Source organism: Megalobrama amblycephala, linkage group LG6 (genome assembly GCF_018812025.1).
Source record: "Megalobrama amblycephala isolate DHTTF-2021 linkage group LG6, ASM1881202v1, whole genome shotgun sequence".
Lineage (NCBI taxonomy): Eukaryota > Metazoa > Chordata > Actinopteri > Cypriniformes > Xenocyprididae > Megalobrama > Megalobrama amblycephala.
This window is the reverse complement of record NC_063049.1, coordinates 14,900,845-14,928,142: the sequence shown is the minus strand read 5'-3', so window position 1 is coordinate 14,928,142 and position 27,298 is coordinate 14,900,845. Positions and strand designations below refer to the sequence as shown.

Sequence of the window (27,298 nt, the reverse complement as noted above, 5' to 3'; positions counted from 1 at the left end):
GTCATTTCCATGTACTGAACTCTTGTTATTCAACTATGCCGACGTAAATTCAATTTTTGAATCTTTAAGGCTCTGAAATGTAAGCATCATAAAAAGGTTTGCGAATACATAAATACGGTGGTGTATACTAAAATACAGCACAAGATAAAGATAAAATATAGTTTATGCATCATGAGGCTGTTTCATTTGAATTTTTAGTTTCATATTTGGACATTGGTGCCATTTGAGTATGTGTGTGAGCTGAGATGCCTATGATGCCTGACAATGCTGTCTAAGTAGGCAGCTCAATGAGTGTTATGACAGAACCATCACATGCTTGACGTTGGCATATGCAGTGTGTTAGTGATGGGTGGAGAAAGGACCGTTTGCAGTCCAGTTGATTCAGTGTGTTGAAGAGTGTGTTGTGCATGTACAGCTGAGAGCAGAGGGCATCTACACCACATAGAGGTATGTAAGACTCCATCTTAGGTTACTTTCATTGCAAACTTTAGCCTCATTTTGTTGTCATTTTCAGATGATTTCATAATTTTACCATTTTATTTGAGCATTAATAAGTCCTAATAAAGGTCTAATATTTACTATCCTTACATTTTTTTTCAATGTGTAGATGATATTTATATAAAAATGGTCAAAATTAATATCATGATTGTTGTTGTAGTGTAGTTATGGATGAAACTGCTCAAACACACATTAATGATGTTTTTCTGAAATATTCAATTATTCATTATTGACTTCAAGACAAAAGACTCTGGTCTTGACACAAATATACATTCTTATTTTATTTTGGAAAAATAAAGTCATGAAAACTATAAATAACATGCAAACTTATACTCTTATATTTGAGCTTGATAATGGACACTTGTAAGCTGTTTTCCTTCTCTATCCAATCCAGATAATCCACTCCAAAATATTAATTAAAATTTTAGTTTGGTAAAGAAATATGTAAGCAAAGTAAACTGGCCCTTCTTTTATATTTAACTACAATGTCATACTAACATTTTAAATTAATCATTTGATACAATGCGCTTATTGTGTACATACATACATTGTATTATTTTTTTAAATCTATAAATCTTATTTTTACATCTATAATTACACTGATGACCCTTCCCTTACTGCTTAACCCACCCTTAAACCTACCCATACCAGCAAACCCTAACCATATCCGTACCACATCAATAGCAGCAAAAGTGTTTTGCATTACAGAAGAGCATAAATACATTGTACCTAACCATTTTTTTTTTTTTATGCAAGTACGTTAAAGGCACCTTATATAAAGTGTGACCATACAATTTATATTTGTCTGCAAAACTCATTTCAAGCTAAGTATTTTCACAAATTTATACTTTCATACATTTTCTTTTTTTGTCTGTAATGTGAACACAGATGGCAGCCCTTCAGTAAGATGTTGGAAGCGACTCTAATTGACAGAAATCATCACCTTCACTGTAATCCCACAAGACTGACCTGGACTGTTAAATGCCCTCTCAATACAAAGGGTACAAACTACTTGAAGATTGTGAACATCTTTAATTTTACAATTATAGCTTATAATTCAGTGCTATAAGGGGCTTTTCGCACCGGAGGAACCTTTTCATAGTTCCTAGAACTATTGGCTGAAATACCCCGATTTTGCCGTGTTCGCACCGCAGGAACTAGGAATGATTTTAGTTCTAGGAACTCCTTTTGCGGGAACTAAATTAGCTCCTACTTCAGAGTAGGGTCTAAACCAGCACTATAGGAACTATCAGTGATGTGAGTGTATGTTGATTGGTCAAATGCATTTTTAAAAAGCTGTGTAAACATATTAACTTCATAAACATGGAAAACAATGATAACGGCATGTACCTGTTGTCTACAGGGTTGTGTTCTTTTCTTACCCTCGATACTGAAAGTTGTCATAGAAGATTTTGTCTCTTAACCCCACTTTTTCCTTTTTTTAGTCACGCAAATTATGCGTTTACATTCCATTTCCATTATCACAAAACACACAATAAACTTAGCTCCGATCACGGCGTCTTCCATCCACCGGTTTTTAGCGTTTGTATATGCCGCTCTTAAAGACGCTGCTGAATAGTTCCTATTCCCGGTGCGAATGCAACCAGCAACATGGAGAAATTAATTCTTGGGGAACTATCCTAGTGGCTAGTTTCTAGAACCGAGTTCCTAGAACTATTCGGTGCGAAAGCCCCTATAGTTACTAAAATACAGTATTTCCTTTCCACTAGGCTAAAATGTTTGTGGTCTCCTTGCCAAGATGTCTACAGATCTGTGTGTCTTTGGTAATGGTGTCCAGACTACAAGGTGTGTGATTTGCAGTAATCTCATTGTTCTGTGTGTAAGTGGTTTATTTGGATAAGTCTTAGTATCGTTGTGTCTCAGGCAGGGTCTCAGCTCCAGCACGTCTGGAAGCCATGGTTGAACAGCCCTTTACTCTGAGCTGTACGCTTGTCAAGGCTAAAGGAGAATCAGTTCATCAGATCCGCTGGCTGGATGTGCAGAACCAGACGTTAATCACTTACCAGCCTGGTCAACAAGACAGCGTGAGCGGTCAACAGCATGTGGAGCTAGCGGCCTCTCCACGAGATGCCAGCGCTATCACTATCAAACGTGTCAGCTACAGGGATGAAGGTTGTTACACTTGCATCTTTGATGTTTATCCCAGAGGCTCAAGGGAAGGACAGACCTGCCTTACTGTTACAAGTGAGTCTTGGGGAGATATTTGGGAAAGTGCAACAACACATTAATTATTAATTAAAGGTGGGGTAAGCCATTTTTCAAAAACGCGGTTGGACAATGTTGATATTTGAAATCAGCCCAAACAAACCCACCCCTCTCTTCATTGCACCGCCTCCAAAACTCACCCTCCAACCCTAACCACCCTGCTCCGAGTCCGCCTCGAACCCCAGCCCGATCGCTGCTGGCATGTGAGACATGTGCACTAACAATGATGCTAACCACTGCATTCACTAGCGGCCATCAGTGTGCAGTGGTTTACCAAACTCTCACTATCTGGCCACTGTTACACATGCAATATGACAAGCAACAAAATAATGTTTTAATGAAAAATAAAGAACAGATAATGAACGAACGACAAGGAAGCACAAAAAAATGAACGTATAGTAAACAAGATTAAATACAAACAAGAGTTCGTTGTTAGTCGTTAACAGCACAGCAGCGCCAGACGATCAATGACACTCAAACCCAGTGTTTCTCACATGTGAAGCGGAATCAAAGCAGCCTCTGCGTCCCACTTAGCTCTCTCCAGCACTGGAAAGCTTTAATATTAACGTGGGTCAATCATAAACCTTATCCCATTGATATTCTTTTGAGCTCTTTTGTATTGTGCCTCATCTCTCTTTCTGCAGTTTTTCTTCAAATCTCCCTCTTGCTCATTCTGTCTCCCCGACATTCATACACCCCTAATGCTGATTGGTTAAACTTTTTTGTTGGTGTCGGCCTGACTAACTTCCAAAGTGTTTTTGAAAAACACTTTTAACTTACTCCACCTTTAATGGTGGGGATTTTTCATTGACTCATTTTGCAGATACACCAGTAGGTGGTGACAAGTGGTAGTAAGTAAATTATTGAATCATTCACACAACTGATTCATTGAAAAATGCTAATTCACTCAGGACTTAATCAATGAATGTGTCATTGAATCATTCACTAAAAACAAATTAGTTAAAAAATGCTGATTCATTCAGGAACAAAACATATCACTACTGTATAGTGATTCAATTAAATTCAAGTTTATATGCATAGTGCTTTTCACAATACATATTGTTTCAAAGCCGCTTTACAGAAAATGCTTGTTTCATTGTTAACAAATTAGGAAGTATTTTGTTATCAGTCAGAGATGAGTGTATCAATGTAATGTCCATTTGGCATTAATATACAGCTACAATATACAATACATATTATGTGGGTTAGATAACATCATGTATTGAGTTAAGCAGAATGTTAGGCAACATAGTAGTAATAAATACAATACTGAATATATTATAAAATAGAGGATAATAATGCAACAAAAGGATAATATTTGATAGTTTGATAGTATAGTTGGAAAATTTGTATGTTGATCCAAAGTTGGTGTCATTGGAAGTCTTCACAGTTGTCGGTATCACATGAATTTGTTGCAAAGGCTGGTTTCAAACTGGAGCTTAAACAAGTTTGCACAAAACAGGGAAGCAAAAGGAAAAGAACTAGCAGAGCTGCTATTCATAGCATTTTAGGCAAAAGATGAACCCTAAACATTATCAGGAAGGAATTATCAGGATTGGCTATTCTGCCAATCATTTCTAGGGAGGATGTGGTGATTACTGTCCTTCCCTCACTCTAATATTTCATTGATCATGTGGGGTTGCATTCTGGATTCTTTTCTTAATAGCTATATCTATTGACCTGAATATTCATCTCTACTGGGTCTCACTGAGATCTCTGACTTCCAAAGCCTAAATACCTTAATTGTTTAATTCTTAATATTTTGTCTAGGGACACGGTAGTAGTATATATAGCATGTGTACAACAGAATGCATTTATATAGTTTAAAATGCAGTGTTTATTTTATCATGCCATTGTTAGTAACTTATTTTGATTGCTTTACAGCAACAGTGATCTCAGAGGGCAATAAGACTGCAGTGGGTGGTAAACAAGCCTCTCTTGCCTGTCGGTATGCCCTGCCAGAGAAAGTCAAGCAGGTGTTGTGGAAGAAGATTGTGAATAAAGCAGAATCCCGTGACATTGCATTTTTTGCAAAGCAAAGTGACCCTGTAATTGAAGAAGATTTTGTAGACCGTGCGAGCTTGAACCCTTCGCTGTCTGACACAGAGCTCACTTTATGGCCGGTCCGAGCTGAAGATGAGGCCTGCTACACCTGTGAGTTCCACACGTACCCAGATGGCATTAAGAGTGCCACAAGTTGCCTTACTATTTTTGGTAAGTTCCTCAGGGTTTTAGTCCACTGTTACAGTGAAATATTCATTAGTTGGGTAATGCCAATATTTGACTCCTCTGAGTGTTGTTAGGATGACAATGAGTTTTAAAAGTTTAATTTTTAGGCTGGTCTGTCTCAGTGAGCTAACAGCGCTCGTCAGTGTCAAAACGACTGAGATGGCCAATCATATCAAGCAAGGCAGGGTTTATTGTTCACAGATCCAAATGTGAATGGAATGTAACAGTCAGTTTTGAGAAGTAAAAACAACCAGAATACAAAACCTATTCTTAGAGCTCCTCCTAGAGGTCATCATATAAAACATAAAGGAAAATAACTTGACAGCTTTAACTAAATACACTACTAAATATTTGATTTTTGGACTCTGAACGGAATGAAACACAAATCCAGCTCAGTGTATGCAGCTGGTAGCGCTGTAGCACAGAGTGGTAGAGGGCAGGACAAGGCTAAACACACAGAACTGAAGAAAATGAGGACAACAGTCAGAGAGAGAGAGATATGAAAGAAACTGATTGTAGAAGGGTGAGACTGTGAGATCTATGATTTATTCAGACTGTGGCCAAAGTGAATGACTGTGTCACTGTTCCACTAACACAGTGCTTTTCTCTATGTGCTGCTCTTGTTCTCCTGCCCTGTCTCTCTCAGATTTATGTTCACTTATTGCTTTTGCTCTGTACTATTGCATTTGTTCAAACTAGAATATGGAACCACCAATTATTACTTATATACATTGTTTACCCTCAAAGGAAAATTCTGACATTATTTACTTACCCTTGTGTTGTTCCAGACCTGTATGACTTTATTTCTTTGGTGGAACAGATATTTTGATTAATGGTTTTGTTCGATCAGTTGGTCCAAAACTACAAGACTTCAAACTATCCTTTGTGTTCCATAGAAGAAAGAAAGTCATACTGGTTCAGAATTAGGAGGCTGAGTAAATGATGACAGTAGATCAACTTTTCATTTAATTACATTCACTCATCTCTTATTCATACCGATCTTGAATTGTTCTGGGGTCATGGTTTTGTAAGAATGTGAATTGCTTATCCTCTGTTGGAGTGACACGCATATACCTCTTTTTGGGCCAGTGATGTGGTTTGAATGGGCATCTCTGTAGCTTTGAAATGCTGGCGAAACTATGTGGGCTGTAAACACTCAGAGATGGCATGCAGATCTGTTTATGTACAAAGCCAACTATTGCTCAAGCCAACACAAATGGTTATCATTGAGTAGAGTCAATGCATGATTATGTGTTGGGATCAAGGGGTCAAGTCTTGGCTTTTTAGCATGGCTCCATTGGCCCCTACTGGTAGATGCCGTGCACAAAATACTCTTATTCATATGCCTATACGTATATTGTCGAAAACGATGAACGGCAAAATGTTTATCTCGACACATTTAGTTATAATTTACATATATCATTCAAAACAGTGAGCTGCATACACTGAGCTGGATTTGTTTTTCACTCAGTTCAGAGTCTAAAAATCAAATATTTAGTAGTGTATTTAGTTAAAGCTGTCAAGTTATTTTCCTTTATGTTTTATATGATGACCACTAGGAGGAGCTTTAAGAATATGTTTTGTATTCTGGTTGTTTTTAATTCTCTAAACTGTCTGTTACACTCCATTCATATTTGGAAAAAAAAAAAAATCTTAAATCTACTTAAATCTTACCTTGCACTCTTTCATTGTTAAAAACTGAAGCATCTGGAATTCATGTTCTGTACCTGTGAACGGTAAATCCCGCCTTCTTTGATTTGATTGGCCATCTCAAACATTTTTATATTGATGAGTACAGTTAGATTGCTGAGGCAAACCAGCTTAAAATTTAAATTTTAAATCATTTGTCATCCTAACAACAAACGGAGTAGCATCTGGGATATCAAATGTTGTGGGGACAGTTTGGCTATTTCTAATGTCATTGGTGGTTATTATGACCCTGGATGCTGTAACTGCTCAATCTGCAGGTCCATGTCATCTATCTCCACTGATGGTCATTCACATGTAGCTATGAATTTTGACTAAATACAATGTTTAAAATGTTTCACACCCCTAGACTAAACTCTCTGGGAGTAAGACACAAAACCTATATCCTGTATCATATGTATTTACAGTCCTGCCCAAACCTCAAGTAAGTTACAAGACCGCATCTCCCGGAGTGATTGAGGCTAACTGTACTGCCGTCGCCCGGCCACAGGCTGAAATAGTATGGAATGTCGAGGGGAATGACCGGACCATTGGTTCACCTGTGACCACCACTATCCAGCAGAGTGACGGGACGACTCTGGTCATCAGTACATTGACCATCCAGGCTGGACTCCTGAAGGATGTCTCTGTCAAATGTCTCGTTCATCATAAAGGACTGGAGACTGCCATTGCTGTTTCCATGAACACTAAAAGTGAGTTTGAACTATTTTATTATGCACTTTGCTTATAATGGTTTATACTGTATAAGATAATTCTTTTTTTTTTTTTCTTGATTGTTTGAGGTAAATGGGTTCATTGTATTATGAAAACCTACTGTTGCTTTCAGAACTATAAATGTTTCAGGTTATGTATGTAACCCAGTTCCCTGAGAGAGGGACAAGACACTGCTTCATGGCGTTAGTGTTGTAAAAATAATAATAATACATTTCATTTTAGGCACCTTTCAAATCACTCAAGGTCACTATACAACAAGAAGAAATAGCAACGAGAACAGTATTAAAATAATAAATAACAGTAAATGCCAATAAATATAAGTAAAAGGCAGCAATTACAAAACATGACAGCTATAAGAATAACAAAAAACAAAAGTGCTAAGACTAAGACTTGAGTGCACACAGTAATCATGAAGGATAAGCTATTCTGAATAAATGAGTCTTAAGTTTAAATTTAAATTGAGATAACGAGTCTGAATCACGGATGTTGGCTGGGAGAGAATTCCAAAGGCGAGGAGAAAAGCTAAAGGCCCTATGGCGCATGGTGGTTAGATGAGCAGAAGGTGTATGAAGGAGAGCGGAGAGTTCGAAAAGGAATGTAAAGGCCTGTACACACCAGGACGAATATCGCACGCGTTTATCGCCAGCGTTTTTCGAGACCTTTTTTGTGTTCACACCCAAGCGATTTTCACTGGCGATGCGCAGAGTGAACGTGCAAATTCACTCCCTGACAGTATGTGGCGCTTGTGCTTAACGGTAGTGCAAATAAACATATTTATGATATTAATAAAGTTAAAGAAGATAAAAATGCAGATATTAAATGGCATATATATGAGAGATGGTAGTCAGAAACAGTAGTGCAAATAAACATATGATATTAGTAAAGTTAAAGAAGATAAAAATGCAGATATTAAATGGCATATATGAGAGATGGTAGTCAGAAACAGTAGTGCAAATAAACATTTATGAAATAGACATTCTCAACTATATTTCTTGAATGTAAAAGAAAAAAAACAGCAAAAATACAGAAATAATACATATCTATTGGTATGGCCAAGAACTGGCAGAGCACCCATAGCGTGCGTCTCAATCAGCTCCCTAGTTCACTAGCCAGGGCACTGATCAGGGAGTCGGCCACATTCATTTAAATGGTATACTGATACACGACCTAGGGAGCTAGGGAGCTGTTTGAGACGCAGGGATAGTTTGTAGGGGTCTTCCTCATCTACTTAATTTCTCTTCATCATCGTGTGTACTCAGCAAGACTGTTTTGTGCTTGAGCGCCACCAAGTCGTGTTTTACTGTAACTTCAGCAGCTCCAGGCACGTGAACAAAAGCACCAATCTCATTGGACGGCCAGTTTTTAACGCGGCACATCAAACCAAAAAAACAAACCCGAGGCGTTTTGTTTTTTTTAAATGACGCTTTAACGCCTTGCATTTTTTGCATCGGTGTGCACACTCACATTGGCGCCCGTTGTTTAGTCACTAGGTGTTAAACGTCGGCGAAAATCGCACAATATTCATCCCGGTGTGAACAGGCCTTAAGGCTGTAAAAGATCTGAAAGGTAAGGTGGAGAGAGGTTATGAAGAGATTTGAAAATGAGGAGAAGAATTTTAAATTAAATCCGGAATTTGATAGGAAGCCAATCCAGCTGCTAAAGTGATGGGGTAATATGTTATATATATGGAGTCCGGGTTATGATACGAGAAGCAGAATTCTGAATTAGTTTAAGTTTATGAAGAGATTTGTGTGGTAAACCCACACAAAGCAAAAGACAAGCGAAAGAAAACGGAACAACCATCAATAGATAAAGAAAAACTGCCAGACCTAGAGAGAATACATTTAGTGCCAATAAGGAGTACAGTCTTACTGCCATTTAGTTTGAGAAAGTTGGCAGAAAACCAAACTTTAATTTCGTGAAGGCAGTTGGTAAGACAGGCAGGTGGAAAAGTGGAATCAGGGTTTGTGGATACATAAAGCTGTGTATCATCAGCGTAACAGTGGAATTTAATACCATATTTGGAGAAAATATTATCAAGTAGGAGAGGGTAAATTAGGAACAATAGGGGACCTAGGACAGAACCTTGGGGGACACCACAGCTAACAGAAGAAGGTTGAGATTGTAATTTTTTTAGTTGTACAAATTGTATATGGTTTGAAAGGTATGAAGTGAACCAGGCATGAGGATACCAATGGCGGACAAACGCTGCAAGAGAATATTGTGTGAAATGGTGTCAAAAGCTGCACTCAAATCAAGCAAAACAAGAATGGATAAGGATCCGCCATCAGCAGCCATTAACAGATCATTAGTCACTCACAATAATGCAGTCTCCGTACTATGCTTAGGGTGAAACCCTGACTGAAAACACTCATATAACTTATTATTACTAAGGTGACCTGTGCTGCCACTGCTTTTTCAAGAACTTTGGAAATAAAAGGAAGATTTGAGATGGGACGGAAATTATCCAAATTGTTAGGGTCTGTGCCAGGTTTCTTAAGAATGGGGGTAATAGCAGCTATTTTAAAAGATAATGGAACAATGCCAGAGCTAAGAGAAGTGTGAATAATAAAAGCTATAAGAGAAGAAAGAGAAGGAAAACAGGCCTTTACCAAATGAGTTGGTATAGGATCAAGTAAACATGTGGAAGAATTAGATTTGTGAATGAGATGAAAATGGTCTTGTTCAGATTGCAAGTCAAAAGAAGAAAGAAGAGTAAGAGGAAAATCAATTGAGTCACTGTTTGGTGAACTACAGTGAGCAGTAGCCAAAGAGGCCAACTGTTGGTGGATGGCGGTTATTTTATCATTGAAAAAAGACATACATTTATCACATTGAGCGGTGCAGTACAGGTGTGCAGGAAGTGTGTCAGTGGTTTCAGAATTTACAGTGGAGAATAAAGCTTTAGTAGTGCGTCACAGAGTTCATAAATAGATGCCAGAAATGCATGTTGACACATTAATTTTGTCTTAAGAACAAGCACAGGCATAACCAGGGCATGGTATGTATGTCACTGGCCTGAAGAGTGGACATAGATCCTCAAAGCAGACATAAAGTTGCAGGCTTTCCTTGCTCTTGTGTCTCATGAGGCGGAGAGAAGAAATCCTGCAAGATAACTGGCTGACCAGCAAGAACTTTGAAATATAGTCCAGTCTGGGGAGCAGTAGTCTAAGTAGGAGGAGGCTACTGAAAGGGCCTGAATGTCTTCTACTTTCTTGAGTGATATCAAAGCTAGCAATAAGGCTACTTTGAGATTAAGCATTTTGTCTGGGACAGATTCCAAGGGCTCAAATGGGGCCTCTGTTAAGGCTCCCAGGACCAATGTTAGGTCCCAGGAGGGAACTAGTGACTGGCAGATAGTTCGCAACCATCTGGCACCTTGTAAGAACTGAGACAGTAAGGGGTGCATCCCCAGAGATGAACCCTCTAGAGGTGTGTGGCTAGCAGAAATGAGGGCCACATACACCTTGAAGGTAGTCAAAGCCATCGCTGTTGTGAGACGCTCTTGAATGAACTCCAGTAATGGACGGACAGGGTAGTTAACTGGATCCATATCATGTTGCTCACACCAAGATACATACAGTTGCCATTTCAGGGCATATAACTTCCTAGTGGAAGGAGAATATTATATTCAAATTATATTATTAAAATTATATTTTTTATTAAATGCTGGAACTGAATCCTTTTTCTTATAATTCTCAGGACCCACTGAAAGACATTGGGTAGAAGTGACAAAGTCACCAAATCACTAGTGGTGGAGGGATAAGTAGAGATACCCATTCCAGTGTTCTCAACAGAAGGAAATTGTCCGTTAAGTGCCCTAAAACAGCTCACCGGTAGGGAATTAACTGAACACAATGGCCTGCGTAACTAGTTAGATTTCCCCCTTGAGGGTGCGAGCCCTCAATGCCCTGAGCCACTGGCATTAAGGCTCTTCCAAATAACCCTTTGAGGGTTTTTATTTTTTACACCACAGAAGCCTCTCCATGGCAAACATATCAGTATTGAGTGGGAAAAAAGAACAGTCCATCTGCTTGGTGACAAGTTCTGTGGCCCAGTTGAAATATTCCTCTAAACCTCCAAGGTTAAAACACGTCCTCAGAGATAAATATAGCCATAAATCAACCAGACAAGAAAAATGGTGTGGATGATACTTATCTCATCGTTTGCTCCAGCCTTATTTTTTTTGGACACACTCAGCACTTGTCATTTATCACAACTATGCAGTGTTTTTAATCACATAATGTTTGTTTTAGGTTTCAGACATTTAAATACACGGTTTCACAGATAGGGCTTAGACTAAGCCAGGATTAGACCTTACTTCAATTAGGACATACTCTAGGGGGGAAAAAAACATCACTGGTGTGCATCTTGAGACAAAACAATGGCACTGACATATTTAAAGATATGTCAGTCCAAGTTTCTTTCAGTTAAAACAGCTCAAACATGCATTTTAGTCTAGGACTAGCTTAAGCCTTATCCGGTCAAAGTGTTTGTAAAATACACACTGATGTCTATGGAAGCAGCAATAACAATCCATTCAAATATAATTTGCTGACGTGTTTTATTCATATCAGATTCACATAGTGTAAGTAATTATAAAGTTTACTCTACTCTTCTCCCAGCTCACCGGCCATTTACTTACATGTATTTTGGGAGAAAATGATGAATTCAGGTGCTGTAAATCTGACTGACAGCACTCTGAACTGCGGCACAAACTAAGATGGTGGCGCCCATCTCGCATTATAGATCAAGATAAAGATCATTTATAAAGGTTTTACAAAACACACTCACTTACACATATTTGAGAATCAGAATATCAGATAGTTGATGATATGGTAACCAAGTTTGTGAATATTTTGAATAAAAGAGGAAAAAAATAAATAAAAATACATCTGTCATACAGTGTTATTGTGGCTGCGGTGTGTCACGTGACAAGCATGACGCGTCGCCATGGAAACAATAAGGGGAAACATTCTAAAATAATGGTCAACTTAAAAAAAAAAAAACTCACTCTGGGATGTCCGTAACATATACATGGAAGGGTTAAACCAAAACTCCTGATAGTGCATAGTGCTAAAAAAAACAAAAAACAAATAAAAAAACAGGCCTCCTTGGTGACACAGAAGGCAAGTTCCGTGGTCCAGTTGAAATATTCCTCTGAACCTCCAAGGTTAAAATTATTCCTCAGAGATAAATGCAGCCATAACTCAACAAGAAAAGAAACATGGTGTGGATAACAGACTGCATATACTTAACTCAGCGTTTGCTCTGGCCTTATTTTGTTTGCTGATGCAAGTCCCAATCTATGCGTTGCCTCTGCAAACATGAGATTTTTCCATCAAGATGAAAAGTCGACAGTAACGGAGCTTAAACTGAAACTCCTGATAGTGCATCACCTATAAGTCTATACACATTTCAGACACAGCTCACTCAAACTGCAATCCAGATGATCAAAATCTGTTGCGCCTCCTCAACAAATATGGGACCCAAATCATGGGACACAGATGTCTGACTTTCATCCCTTGAGAAGAGAGCCAGACGGGAGCACAGTTTCCTTTTTGAAACACTCACTGAACAGCCAGCCCCCTTGAGAACTGGCTGAGTGTGCTCTGCTTCCAAACGAACAAAGCGGGGTCACGGCATCACACGCTTTGTATATTCTGTATGATCTTCACAGACATGAGCACAACAAAAGCTGTCAATGAGCTTATCTGGTATCGATTTATGGACTCTGTGATGTGCTACGCTACGGCACACTGTCAGTACATTCAGCCAATCAGATTGCTGTGTTTAGACACGTGCTTCAGACACCGGCTCACATGGAAGCATTCCTATAGCATCAACGCCATAATGCAACATCGAGTTCCACTCTAAAGGGAACTTATTTAAAAGACCATCCACTGAAACCACTTAAAAAATTTCACAGTAGCTTTTTGACTTGATGTGAATATTATTATTCTGACACCAGAATGTCAAATGATAACCGTAAATTGTAGTCGAATTGAAGAAAAAGCAACCTGTTCAATTATAATTGTCAGAGAGAGTGAAATTTTGATTTATGAATCCAAGACCTTCATATAACACTTTTGTTCATTTATAAAAATAAACCCCTGTGACATAAAAGTGCCTGAAGTTGAAGAAACATCCAGTCATAAAATATTCTGAATCTGAAGCCTTTCCTCAAGTCAAATAGTAATTAAAGTAGCAAAAAGCAGCAACCAGTCTGTGGCTTTCTCTGCTTCTCTCACCAGTTGGCACGGCACTTACTATCCTGATCTCTGTGACTACAGTTGCGTTCCTTCTGGTCCTGTGCCTCTGTTTCTGTTTGTGGAAGTGTGTCCTGCGTAAGGATGGTGAGTATTCTTATAGCAATCTAAAATAATGAGAACAATCCAGAACAGCTCTGCAAAATATTATGTCAAAATCATACAATGCAATACATTTAAAGAGATACATTTGTGTCATCATCAGGCCAGCCTGTTTAAGTTTAAGATCCCACCATGCAAAGGTCAATATCCTGTCTGTCCAGTTATCTATGACAAATTGACGGCAGTTTTTCTCCTGCTCTAAGTTCCCCTGCCTGTGTCATTGAAATTAGTTTGTCACAATCAAAAGCAAATATTGTCTTTAAAGGATTAGTTCACTTTCAAATGAAAATGACCCTCAAGCCATAGGTGTACGTGACTTTCTTCTTTCTGATGAACACAATCAGAGATATATTGATAAATATGTATAAAAAAGGTGTAGGATGTAACGCAAGCGTTTTGAACTGCAAGAGTTTTACACTTTCTTCGTAAGTTGAATACAGAAGGCGGTCTGGCGGAAGCTAGATATTTTACTTCATAACTTGTTAAATATGGATTTTTTTTACACAAATGCATTGATTCACTTCAGAAGGTCTTTATTAACCCCCCGAATCTGTGTGAAGTACATTTATGATGGATGGATGTGGATAGAGGCACTTTCTTCAGCTCATACTCTTTGATCCTGCTCACTGCCAATTTAAAGCAGATACGTCAGGATATTTATTAATATATCTCTGATTGTGTTCATCAGAAAGAAGAAAGTCATATACTCTTAGTGAGTAAAGCTTTGGCTAATTTTCATTTGAAAGTGAACTATTCTTTTAATTTTGCTGCTTGTTCTCCAAGCGGATGTCCAGGTTTGAAAGTATAATAATTATCAACCTTGAGAATAGCTTCATGAAAATAGTATGTGAGCAGCTTCACTTTGTGGACTTTTGCTCAGAGAAGTGAACATTACTGATACATAGCAGCTTGTTTCTGTGCGGTCATGATGTTTATTTACCTAATGCTTACTAGATTGTTCAAGCTAGTCCATGCATTTTTTGCAGTATCTCAGGTATGAGCAGCATGCTTTTAGAATGGTGTGTCAAGTTATAAGATGTTCAACAGATCTCTAGACCTTGTGTTTTTTTGTTTTTGTTTTTTTCATTCCACTGCTCTGCACTTGTGTTTTGTGGGAACTGCTCCTAAAATTGTCATTTAAATATAGGTCCAACTGTTGTTTGGATTTAAATAGGCAAATACATAAGAGTTTATGACTAGATCATTAATGGTGTGTGGTTTCTAGCATGTTATATGTTTGGCAAAAGTTCTTTTAACCCTAACTGATGGAGTGTGTAACTTTTAATTTCTTAAAGCTGCAGTCTGTAACTTTTTTTTGGTTAAAAATTATTCATAATCAAGCCAGCGTTCAAAACTATATCCTTGCCTTAGCCCAATTCACAACGGTAGGCTTGTAATAAAGTTTTATAATAAAATCGATACTGGTGGGTTTCTGCTCAAAATTCATACATCCCACTGTTTATCTTTGCATCATTACATCACATCTGTAAACAGAAAGAAGGAGTACCAACAAGTAGGCTATTTGGCTTGTGAGTATACTGCTGATGACGGATCATTTATCACAGCAGCTGGAATAATTAAACTTATAATTTTGTAATTGTAATCCAGAAAGGTCCAAATGACAATCATCAGTGACAACTAAAAATTTCACCAGTAGTCAAAAGCAAAAGACTTCGGACTGCGGAATGGCTACAGACATTTAAATCTATAGGTAACAATAATACACACTAAATACACATAGTCACGCAATGCTGATGTTGTTAACATTCACAATTTAAGAAAAAAGTATAACAGTAATAATAATTTGCATGGTTTGGCATGATCCGAGCTAAGCGATTGTTAGATTTAATCACCATTGGCAGCACGATTTATTGTAATGTTTTTTTTTTTCTCAGTTGGTCAGAACAAAAGAGGCAGACATGTTACTTGTTCAGATGACATTTTCTGGTGAAAATTCTTATTTTGGTCTTCCAAGATGAGATTCCAAAGTACAGTATCCACATCGATGTGGTGACTGACAGCAAACATTAGATTAATCCGCACTGAGGAGTCGTACCGATCCACAACCCACCTAAAGATGATAATTCCACAAATAACTGCAATTGTAGGTTTCAAACAGAGATGGCGACAAAGAGGCAAAACTTATGGACTGCAGCTTTAAACAACCTGTGGGAAGGCATATCATGGTTTATTTGGATGTATCATGGCCATATTCCAGGATGACAAAGCCAATATTTATCAGGCTCAAATTGTAAAAGAATGGTTGGGAGGGAGCATGAATAATCATTTTCACACATAAATTGGCACCTCTGAGTCCAGACCTTAAATTTATTTAAAGTTTTTGGTATGTACTAGACTTTATAGAGTGCTCAACTCAAGATCTTGACCAAAATGTATGTACTTCTTGATGGTAATAATATCACAACATTTATTTCCATCAAGAGGTGGAAGTTTGCCATGTTATGAAACTGTTCTAAGTTTTTTGGGCATTACAACAGAATAGCCTCTTTCATTTTAACCCTTTGATGCACAAGCTATGAAAACCCCTTCTAATGCATAACATGGGTCAAAAATGACCCGTATTCATTTCCTATATAATTTCAATAACGGTTGAGTGTTTCTTTGCTGAATCTTTAAAAGAAATGTATTTTATCATTCATTTATTCCAGGTATTCCTTAAATATCTTGTTTTTGATTGACAAAAATCATTATGTTCATTTTTTCTTTCTTACTTTATAAACAAACACAGTTTTTGTTTGTCTACATCAATTTTACACACATGGGTCAAAAATGACCCGTATTCATTTTCTATGGTATTTCAGTCAAGACTGAGTGTTTATTTGCTGAATCTTTGAAAGAAATTTATTTTATCATTTATTTATTCCAGGTATTCCTTAACTATCTTGTTTTTGATTGACAAAAATCATTATGTTCATTTTTTCTTTCTTACTTTATAAACAAACACAGTTTTTGTTTGTCTACATCAATTTTACACACATGGGTCAAAAATGACCCGTATTCATTTCCTATGGTATTTCAGTCATGACTGAGTGTTTATTTGCTGAATCTTTGAAAGAAATGTATTTTATCATTTATTTATTCCAGGTATTTCTTAAATATCTTGTTTTTGATTTTAACAAATCATTGTTTTTATTTTTGTTTTATTTTTTATAAACAAACACAGCTTTTGTATTTCTACATCAATTTTACACACATGGGTCAAAAATGACCCATATAGAAACCTTTGCAAATTTTCACAAGTAGGAACATATTTACTGCAGACAACTATTCATCCACCACACATTTCACCTCTCAACATGGCTGCTTTTGTATATTTGATGGATGAAAGTCATATTATATTTCATATAATAGGCTATATATTATATTTCAGAATTTGTATTTTTTGTCATAAACCAATGCTACTGGTCACTTTTTACATCTATCAGTGTTCCTGAAATGTAACAGTTTTGAACAAGGTTTCTGTCCAACAGTGAAAATATATAATAAGTGAATCGATCAACAGTGCTTTTGATTTTCTTTATCTAGAGTGTTAGTGGTCCTCAACAGAACTAAGGTGGATGATGACATCACTGTAAAAAAAGCTGAAAGTTTACTTTGCGCACAAACGCAATTTAAATGTGTATGTGCAGGTTGCACATACACAGTTACAGAAATCCGGCGGAAATTATAAAAAGTTACAAAAATCTGTATGCTGATCCTCACAACATACGCATACAAAAGTGAAGTATACTTTGGCCTTTAGAATGGTAATGACACACACACACAAAAAAAAATCATTCAAAAAGAAAGGAAAAATTAAAATAAGGATTTGTTTATTGAGTAATAGATGGAATAATGAATGATAAAATTAATTTATTGTAATATGCGATATAGAAAGTAATAACTCATTCAGGTCACTTTAGACCCATGTTGTATATGTCCAAAACTGTTACTTTTCAGGAACGCTGACAGACATAAAGGGTGAAAAAAAAAAAAAAATTATGAAATATATAGCCTAATATATTAAATATAATAAGACTTACATCCATCAAATATACAAAAGTAGCCTTGTTAAGATGTGAAATGTGTGGCAGATGAACAGTTGTCTGCAGTAAATATGTTCCTACTTGCAAAAATTTGCAAATATTAAAGATTTCTATATGGGTCATTTTTGACCCATGTGTGTAAAATTGATGTAGAAACTGTGTTTGTTTATAAAGTAAGAAAGAAAAAATAAACATAATTATTTGTAGAAAATCAAAAACAAGATATTTAAGGAATACCTGGAATAAATAAATGACAAAACACATTTCTTTCAAAGATTCAGTGAAGAAACACTCAGTCATGACTGAAATACCATAGGAAATGAATACGGGTCATTTTTGACCCATGTGTGTAAAATTGATGTAGACAAACAAAAACTGCGTTTGTTTATAAAGTAAGAAAGAAAAAATGAACATAATGATTTTTGTCAATCAAAAACAAGATATTTAAGGAATACCTGGAATAAATGAATAATAAAATACATTTCTTTTAAAGATTCAGCAAAGAAACACTCAACCGTTATTGAAATTATATAGGAAATGAATACGGGTCATTTTTGACCCATGTTATGCATTAGAAGGGGTTTTCATAGCTTGTGCATCAAAGGGTTAAAATGAAAGAGGCTATTCTGTTGTAATGCCCAAAAAACTTAGAACAGTTTCATAACATGGCAAACTTCCACCTCTTGATGGAAATAAATGTTGTGATATTATTACCATCAAGAAGTACATACATTTTGGTCAAGTTGGTAAAATTACATAGGAAATTAATACGGGTCATTTTTGACCCATGTTGCGCATTAGAAGGGTAGTGATACAAAAATGATTTTTATTAAAAAAGTAAGAAAGAAAAAATTAAAATGAGGATTTGTTATGATCAAAAACAAGTTAATTGAGGAATATCTGGAATACTGAATGATGAAATTAATTTCTTGCAAAGATATAGAAGATAAAAACTCAGCCGGGTCATTTTTGACCCATGTTATGCATCAAAGGGTTAAAACAATGCTGCTTCATTATTATTATTTTTTTTTAATTGTAAAGGTTTTTTTAATGTTTTTTTTTTTTTTTTTTTTTTTTTTTTAATTATAAGATATTAATAAATGTTTTATTCCACATAATGTTAGCCTGACCTAAAAACCCTATAATAATAGCCCCATAATGGCAATATGGCAGTGTTTGGTCTTGGCGGACTAGTTCTGCTAGGCTGCTGCAGTTGATTATTGCAGAGTATTGCTGCTGCTGCTGCAGATTAAACATGGACTTCCTACTGCTAATAGATACACAGACACACTGCTGTGAGCATGTAAGATATGTTGCTGCAAAAGAACAAAACATATAAATACTGTAGCAGTTCTAGGCAGGTGGAGCTGGGGGAGGTGGAGAGCTGCAGGACTAGCTTACAGCAAACAACAAATCAGACAATTTAAATGTTGAGCAGCAGAGGCCAATCATGTGATTGCTTGCAGAATGCATGTAAAGGACCTATCAGCCTGCACACTCTAGAGTTTCATGACTATATATATAAAGACTTTGACACTTGAAGAAATAGATAACATTTAATTAATGTGAAACCATTGTCCAATATAGCTATGGCTTATGAATTTTGTGTGTATATTTGTAATGTTCTACATGAACAGAGCCTGAAGAGCATCAATTACAGAGAAGAGGCCGAGAAGACAGACAAACAGACAGTTGAATGTAGGTGTCTTCTGGAATGTAGAACAAGAAGTGCAATGCCTTTTCCTGTGACTCATTTCTGCTTTACTCTGATGGCCCTTAACACAAATCCTTTAGACCTGATCTACTGATTTGTTGTGTTTGTGTAATTACCGTACCAATGGTTTAAATACTAATATTTATTATACAAAATGTCAGTGTAAATCCCAGGTATATTTAAATTTTTTATTTTACTTTACCCTTTTATGTTCCTCCTAAAGTATCTAACAAAGACTTCATTCTGGATTATTTTAATATCATAGGGGGTTCCTGTTCAAACAAAGCTGGCAGTGTTATTTCTTAATTATTATTTCATTATTGTGAGAAAGTTTCTCATGGCTCATGCATTGGTGGAGTCCTTAAGTTCTGATCAACAAACCTCTAATTTACTAATTTTACCCATATTCTGCCATTCATTCTACTTTCTGATCAGACTGGAATTAAAAACAGTCGGGTTACAACTGTGAGAATATTGGGTTTAACATAAGTATATTTTAACAACTTATGTTACTTCTGTGCTCGGTCATGTTTCCACAGAGTGAATCATTTCGATCGTGGTTGAGGGATATGCTGAGACACCTGTGAAGACGAAAATCTCCTGTCACCACGTTACCTGCTTTTCCAGCCAAAGAAAACCTGTGACACATCTCTACTTGAGGAAAGATTCTACATTCTGAACAATATGTAAATCTATCACTAATATAAATATTGCAGTAGATGGCATTTTATCTTGGCACAGGAGGTAAATTAATTAAGTTAATATTTGCCATGGTGTAATGCATCTGTGAAATAAAAAAAAAAACTCTTGAATTCTCTGAAAAAAAATAGTTATCCACTCAAATAAAGTATAAGTATAACTTTCTTGTTTATTTTTATTAATCATAAAAGTGGTCACTGCAGTGCCAAATAACAACTGTCCCCTCTCTTTTGATCTGGTCCAGTTCCACCTCTGTGGACCTAATGGGTGGGGCTCAACCTAATTAGATTTCGGGGTAGGGTAAAGGCTGGTTCACACTGTGTGATTTTGGCCACGATTTGGTCGTCCGAGACAAATTTTGCAAATCCTAAAAGATTCCTATAATCCTAGACTAAAATCTGTAGTCTTTGATCGCTAGTTTGACATGTTCACCGACAGCCGGTTAATGACCGCTGCAATCAAATTCTGGCAGTGTCAGAAGATTTGGTGCACAACCCTGCATTGTGACATCTACGAGGAACGTCAGATTGTCTTCGTTTTTCAAGACAAGCCGTGTTTAAAATTAATGATAGAGATGTCTTTTTTAGCCACCATTTTAGTCCTACATGTAATGTAGCTCACAGTCACCGAACGTGTATGAGTTGATGAAGTAAAACTCTGACAAGTTTTCATGCGCACGTCCGTTTTTAACGCGTCTTGACTGTCGTACAGTCTGACATAAATGACAGCTGAAATCCCACAGTGTGACATGAGGATCATGTTCGTATAGTCTGACAAGTAACAATACTAAAGGACTGTTATAAATTGCACAGTGTGAACCAGCCTTAAGGTTAGGGTTAGGGAGTGGCTGAACGTCAAGCTCCACTCATTAGTTCTGCAGTGAGCAGCCATTCAGTTAAACGGTATCATGAATTACATTCTCTCAGGTCTGATTCTCATCCATGATTCTCAGGTCTGTATGTTTAAATTAAATAATAATTGTGATTTTGATTTTAATTTCAGTCAGTCGTGTAGCCCTAGATTAACCTCACACAAACACAAAACAAATTCTCACTTCAAACACGCTGCTCTGTCTCACATGCTAAACTGTGTCATACAGAAGCTACTGTGATAAATTTATTCATCGCACAGACCATTTTTTTTTTTTTCGTAGCACATGCAACTTAAAGGTGCTAAAGAGGATGTTTTGTTTTATACATTTTTGCAATATTACTTGAAACTGTATTTACTAACTGATAAAAGACTATTTATTAGGTGCACTGAAAGGAATAATATTAATATACATCATCTGTGCACGAGGTAGGGCCTTAAAAACATCAGCCAATCGTTTACGCGATCATCGCGTAAACGATTGGCCCTCTGGCTTGTCAATCACTGCCATGACATTCCTTGTGCGAGACCTGCACGGCTGCGCGCTCCAGTAACTTTCCACACTCTACAGGCGCCGCATGCAATGTTTTTGTCCTGAGACAGGAGTAACAACTGCAGATTATGAGTTACCTGCGGTGAGTCCGACATAATGAATCCACTAACATGACACAGCGAATGCCGGTGGTAAACACTCGTGTTCCAATACCCGTGCACGAGTTTTGGGAGGCGTTCCCTCGAAATGAGCTGTGAAGGAGGGGGGTTGTTCTTACGCATGCACTTATTTAAAAAACTCACTAACGGTCTTTGGTTTCTCAGTCGACGAAAAGATCCTCTTTAGCACCTTTAAATGTTGCACTGTACAGCAGTAGTTCCCTTTCAGTCGGTCATGTTGGTGACCAACAAACTGGGAATCTCGCCAGAGAGACCAATCTACTTTGAGTGTAAACTAAATGAGCCAATGCACATTGGCATGCAATATTTGCATCTGACTGTCACGCCTTACCGTGTAGGTATAAATAGGCAGCAGGTGCATTGCATATCAGCTTTTCACTTTGGAGTTGAGCGGTTTGTTTGTCTGCTCTTCTGATCTATAAAGAGTGTTTTCTAAAAGATCCCAGTTCTTCAGGGAAGAAGCCTCTTTTCTTCAGTTTGGTCACGATCGCTGCCTCATGTGTCTGGGCATAAAGCATGCTGAGGTGGCTTTTGTGGATGAGTCATGTACCCACTGCGGGAAGATGACCATCTCAGAGTTAGACTCCAATATCTAATATCTAGACTCCAATCCCCTGCCTCTGCCTCGATCTAATTCTCATTCTGGAGGGAATCAGACGAGGACTACTTCAGGTAGTTGCATGGGTGATCAACCTCCAAAGGGCCCCTCACCCCTCTTGCACCAGTAGAGCTTCCCAATGAACGTGTCTTCTGGGTCCCAAGAAGGCATGGAAAGCAGTGGGTGGTGAAAAACCTTACCACTCTCATCCTCCTCTTCTGTTGCCAATGGGCAGCACTGGGCATTTCGAGAGTCTTCTTTCACACCCTCTGCCCAAGGGTGGAACCAGGTAAGTGTTGCATTTCACACTCACACCCCGCTGCGGGCTGCCACGTAGCCCCCCGGGCCGGGTCCCTGCATTACACCTTGCTGCACCAACACGGGTATGTCTGTGGTTCCTTTGGTCCAACTTGGTCCAAGCCTGGCTAGCGCTTTCCAGCCCATCTCGCTGGCTCCTTCAGACCATCAGACTCAGCTATGTGATTCAGGCATCCCTCCAGCCTTAAAGTATATGTTGTTGAAATTTCTGCATATCACGACCTCATAGAAGACAAGTTGGGAGGGAAGCACGACCTGGTCGACAGGTTCCTTGGGGGGCAGAAGGTTGCATCCTCGTCGGCCTACCTCCATACCCTCTTGGGAATTGGGACTTAGCTCTGGTGCTTAGAGCGCTTCAGAGAGTCCCATTCAAGCCTTTGCAGTCAGTAGATCTAAAGATTCTGTCTACGAAGACATTGCTGCTGGTTACTTTGGCTTCCATCAAGAGGGTAGGGGACCTGCAGGAATTTTTGGTTGACGAATCATGCCTAGAGTTTGGGCCGACTGACTCCAGTGTAACCCTGAGAGCCCGGCCTGTCTACATGCCCAAGGTTCTTACCACTCCCTTCAGGACCAAGTGGTGAACTTGCAAGCACTGACCCTGAAGGAGGCAGACCCAGCCCTAGCTTTGTAGTCCATATGTTGTGACCCTGAGGGGATCCCATATGTGTATTTTCCATTGTAAGCCTGTGTCTTTTCCTTGACAGAGTCCACTCTGCTGTCTCTGCCACGTGTAGCCTCCTCCCAAATTGGGTGAAAGCCACTTCAGCGACTTCAATATGCAGTACATCCCTACGGGGTTAGTTCATATGTCTATACTCCACTTAGAACCTCCCTATCGTAGGATATGGCCTCCGCAGTGTTCCTTATCCTATGGAAAGGGTATGTTTTCCCTGTGTTATCCAAGTCTCATTGATGGGACAGCAGTGATCGACTCTCTCTGCATAAGCCCTGTCCCATCTCCTAGGATGGTTCAGCAGGCTTACGCAGGGCGCTGGAAGGGGCAGCACCTGTTGTAGGGATTCCCAATTCGTCGGTCACTGACGTGACATTGAACGTGACCGACTGAAAGAGAAAGTCTTGGTTACATATGTAACCCTCTTTCCCTGAAAGAAGGAACGGAGATGTCACATCCTGGTGCCACAGTTGCTGTACCACTGCTGGGGTGCCGGGTCACTGGCTCGGATCCTCAGCGAAAACCTAATATGTGCTGCACCTGCTGCCTATTTATACCCACCCGGCAAGACGTGGCAGTCAGATACAAATATTGCATGCCAAAGTGCATTGGCTTGTTTAGTTTACACTCAAAGTACACTATTTTGCCAAAAGTATTGGGACACCCCTCCAAATCATTGAATTGAGGTGTTCCAATCACTTCCATGGCCACAGGTGTATAAAATCAAGCACTTAGGCATGCAGACTGCTTCTACAAACGTTTGTGAAAGAATGGGTCACTCTCAGGAGCTCAGTGAATTTAAAAAAAGCATGCTACCTGTGCAATAAGTCAATTCGTGAAATTTCCTCATTGCACAAAGCAAGGTCCATAAAGACATGGATGAGTGAGTTTGGTGTGGAGGAACTTGACTGGCCTGCACAAAGTCCTGACCTCAACCCGATAGAACACCTTTGGGATGAATTAGAGCAGAGACTGCGAGCCAGGCCTTCTCACCAACATCACTGCCTGACCTCACAAATGTGCTTCTAGAAGAATGGTCAAAAATTCCCATAAAAACACTCCTAAACCTTGTGGAAAGCCTTCCCAGAAAGAGTTGAAGCTGCTATAGCTGCAAAGGGTGGGCCAACTCCATATTAAACCCTATGGATTAAGAATGGGATGTCATTAAAGTTCATGTGCACGTAAAGGCAGGCGTCCCAAAACTTTTGGCAATATAGTGTAGATTGGTCTCTCTGGCAAGATTACCAATTTGTCGGTCACTGAAGTGACGTCTCTGTTCCCTCCTTCAGGGAACGAGGTTTACATATGTAACCAAGATGTTCTATCATATATATATATATATATAGCTATGAAAAAAATTAAGAGACCACTTAACATTGATTTCTGAACTTGGAGTGGTCTCTTAATTTTTTCCATAGCTGTATATATATATAGAGAGAGAGATATGATAGATTTTATATATACTTGGTTTTCTGATTCTTGTATCATGATCAAATATATAGTTTCTTAGTTTAGTTTCGTATAATCTTGATTTTGCTCTGTCCCTTCATTTTTAAGATGGACATTTGGACTGCCGATGAAAGGATGCAAGTCCAGTGAGGTAGATTGAGCACTACACTGTTGTTTTTCACTCTAGTCTTTGGATACTATTATGAAATCATTAAATATTTTCTATCTCATTCTTTTTTGTTGTTGTTGTTAAATGATTTGGTAGAATGAACTAGAGATTTAGAGATTAACTAGAACTATACAATTTAAATTCTTTGGTCTCTGAGCTCAGAGCAGTGGTGGGAATCCTAAACCATACTGAAGATGCACTCAGATAACACTGAGAGGTCATGACAGCTTCTCAAAGCATTCACTATATCACTGGAAATGCATTATCTGCAGTCTTTGAATGTCTGACAAATATTGCATTTTTGCTGGCTAAATTTTTTGGAAAATCATGTTGCTTTGAACTTTGTATTAATGCATGTGCACATGTGCAAGCCAGTGTAATGATAACATCTGATAAAAGGTGAAAGAGTTTTTAATTCTGTCATGTGTATGTTAAATGATTTGCCATCCTGAGGATGTGAGAAAGTGTGGCCACACTTTTAATTAGAATTAATAAATTCACCACAAATTCTGTCTATTCAATAAAGTATAGAATTAAAAAGTTTATTTTCCTATTGTGATATATGGATGTTGTATTTATTATGCACTTCAAGCTGGAAATTATCGACTTGTTTATGTAATGCATTGCATTTGCATCAATAATCAAAGGAAGTCCGGCCTTTGATTTAATTGAATCTGTTATGATATTTATCAAATTAAATGACATGGTATGTGTGCAGGGCTTGACATTAACTTTTTTGCTCACCAGCCACTGTGGCTAGTGGTTTACCAAAGTTACTAGCCACTCAGCATTTTCACTGGCCACAATTTTGATGTTGGTAAATTACATTTTATATGATTAAAGTTGACTTTGTTATGCTTAAATTACTTTATTTTGAGTCATTTTACTTGATTTAGAAGATTTAAAACCCTTTCAAACTTTTAAATGCAGATTGACCACCCAAATCAAGACTACATTGTATATCAGCTGGTATGTACAGGTGGGCAAGAGGTGGACAATATGAGCATGGGCTAATATGAGAAATTGTATGAGTTATTTGTGTTAGGCTATATAAAAGAACAAAGAAGCAAATTACAAAAACAATAGTACATTAAAAATCTTTTTTCAGATACAGTAGGTTTATTTAACATATAGCCTAGCCTACATTTATTTAAAATCTTTTGTTGTTTGATTAACATTAATGACAGACAGGTAGGCCTATTTAATTGGGCTGCTGAATGCATGGACGTAACTGACGCATATCCAGTTATTACCCACCTGTTTACGTCCACTTAAGCCATAACCGACTGTATTCACGCGAGATACTCCACACGATGGACATTTAGACATCTGTGTGCACGTGTATTTTACTATTCAGGCGCGAGGAGAACTGATCGCGCCCGCGACAGAACGACGATCATTTGGCTGTAAAATTATATTCTTAAATCTATAAATATTCTATAGATTCTATAAATCTTTAACATTTTTATTTATGGTATATTTAGTTTTTCACATTCTTAGTACACATGGATAGGGAAACATATTTATTTTATTATTATTTTCTATTGTGTAAATCATATGTTGATTTAGAAAAATAAAAAAAATACACAAAATACACCTAAAGCTTTTTTTAATGTGTTCCTATAGCTGGTAAAGCATTTGCTAGCAATGCCAAAATCACTCTGTCACGGCCCGAAGAAAGACAGAAGGTAGATCCAATAGCAGCAAATATTTAATAAGGGCAATTCCAAAAACGTAGTCCAAGATACAGGCAGGGGTCAGAATCCATAAACAACAGTCCAAACATAAAACAAGAAACAGGAAACACGAAAACCGGAGAACCAAACAGGAGGGTGACAATCAACAATGAACCACAAGAACAGACAGAAACAACTCAGATTAAATACACAGACACTAATGACAAAATATACAACAGCTGGGTGCAATGATGAATAGTGATTAGTCCGGGGAGTGTGTTATGGGAAATGTAGTCCATGAAATGGGTGAAACCGAGAGTCCGGGAAGGAGTGCCCTCTAGTGGCTGAAGGGCACTCTCACAGGTGATCGTGACATTACCCCCCCTTAAAGGAGCGGCTACCAGACGCTCCATCCGAAAAAACAAAAAAAAAAACAAAAAAAAACAAAAACACAAACACAAAAAACTCAGGAGGGAGGTGGACAGGAGGAGGATCAGGGGGAGGGACGGCGGGCCAGATCCAGGGTGCCCCACTGAAAGCCAGGGCGGTGCTGGAGGAACTGACCAGGCGGGCACTGGCAGGTTTGGGGTCCCGGCTGATTGCCAGGGCGGCGCTGGAGGATTTGACCAGGCTGGTACCGGCAGGTCTGGAGTCCCGGCTGTTTGC

The 27,298-nt window shown here is 38.1% G+C and overlaps 1 protein-coding gene across 4 annotated transcripts; it reads left to right on the top strand.

Moving 5' to 3' along the window:
* The first annotated feature begins 217 nt into the window (after positions 1–217).
* zgc:113337 (uncharacterized protein LOC503741 homolog) lies at positions 218–25,499 on the top strand. Of its 4 annotated transcripts, XR_007185220.1 has the most exons (10): positions 219–447; positions 1,387–1,499; positions 2,229–2,304; positions 2,383–2,703; positions 4,609–4,938; positions 7,068–7,352; positions 13,629–13,730; positions 19,429–19,489; positions 20,045–20,191; positions 24,896–25,499. XR_007185220.1 is itself a non-coding variant. In XM_048193066.1 (9 exons), exons 3-8 carry the CDS (start codon positions 2,235–2,237, stop codon positions 19,485–19,487), a joined length of 1,167 nt encoding a protein of 388 aa, XP_048049023.1. In that variant the 5' UTR covers positions 219–447; positions 1,387–1,499; positions 2,229–2,234; the 3' UTR covers positions 19,488–19,489; positions 20,045–21,450. The 4 variants fall into 4 exon arrangements, 3 of the variants coding, with proteins under 3 accessions (XP_048049025.1, XP_048049023.1, XP_048049024.1); XM_048193066.1 differs by lacking the exon at positions 24,896–25,499 and having other exon boundaries at positions 20,045–21,450; XM_048193067.1 differs by lacking the exons at positions 19,429–19,489; positions 24,896–25,499 and having other exon boundaries at positions 20,045–21,450.
* The last annotated feature ends 1,799 nt before the right edge of the window (positions 25,500–27,298 follow it).

Coding starts and splice junctions, on each gene's coding strand:
- zgc:113337 (XM_048193066.1), top strand. CDS start 2,235: ATGTTTGTGGTCTCCTTGCCAAGATGTCTACAGATCTGTGTGTCTTTG. Junction 2,704..4,608: donor GACCTGCCTTACTGTTACAA/GTGAGTCTTGGG, acceptor ATTGCTTTACAG/CAACAGTGATCTCAGAGGGC. Junction 4,939..7,067: donor AAGTTGCCTTACTATTTTTG/GTAAGTTCCTCA, acceptor ATGTATTTACAG/TCCTGCCCAAACCTCAAGTA.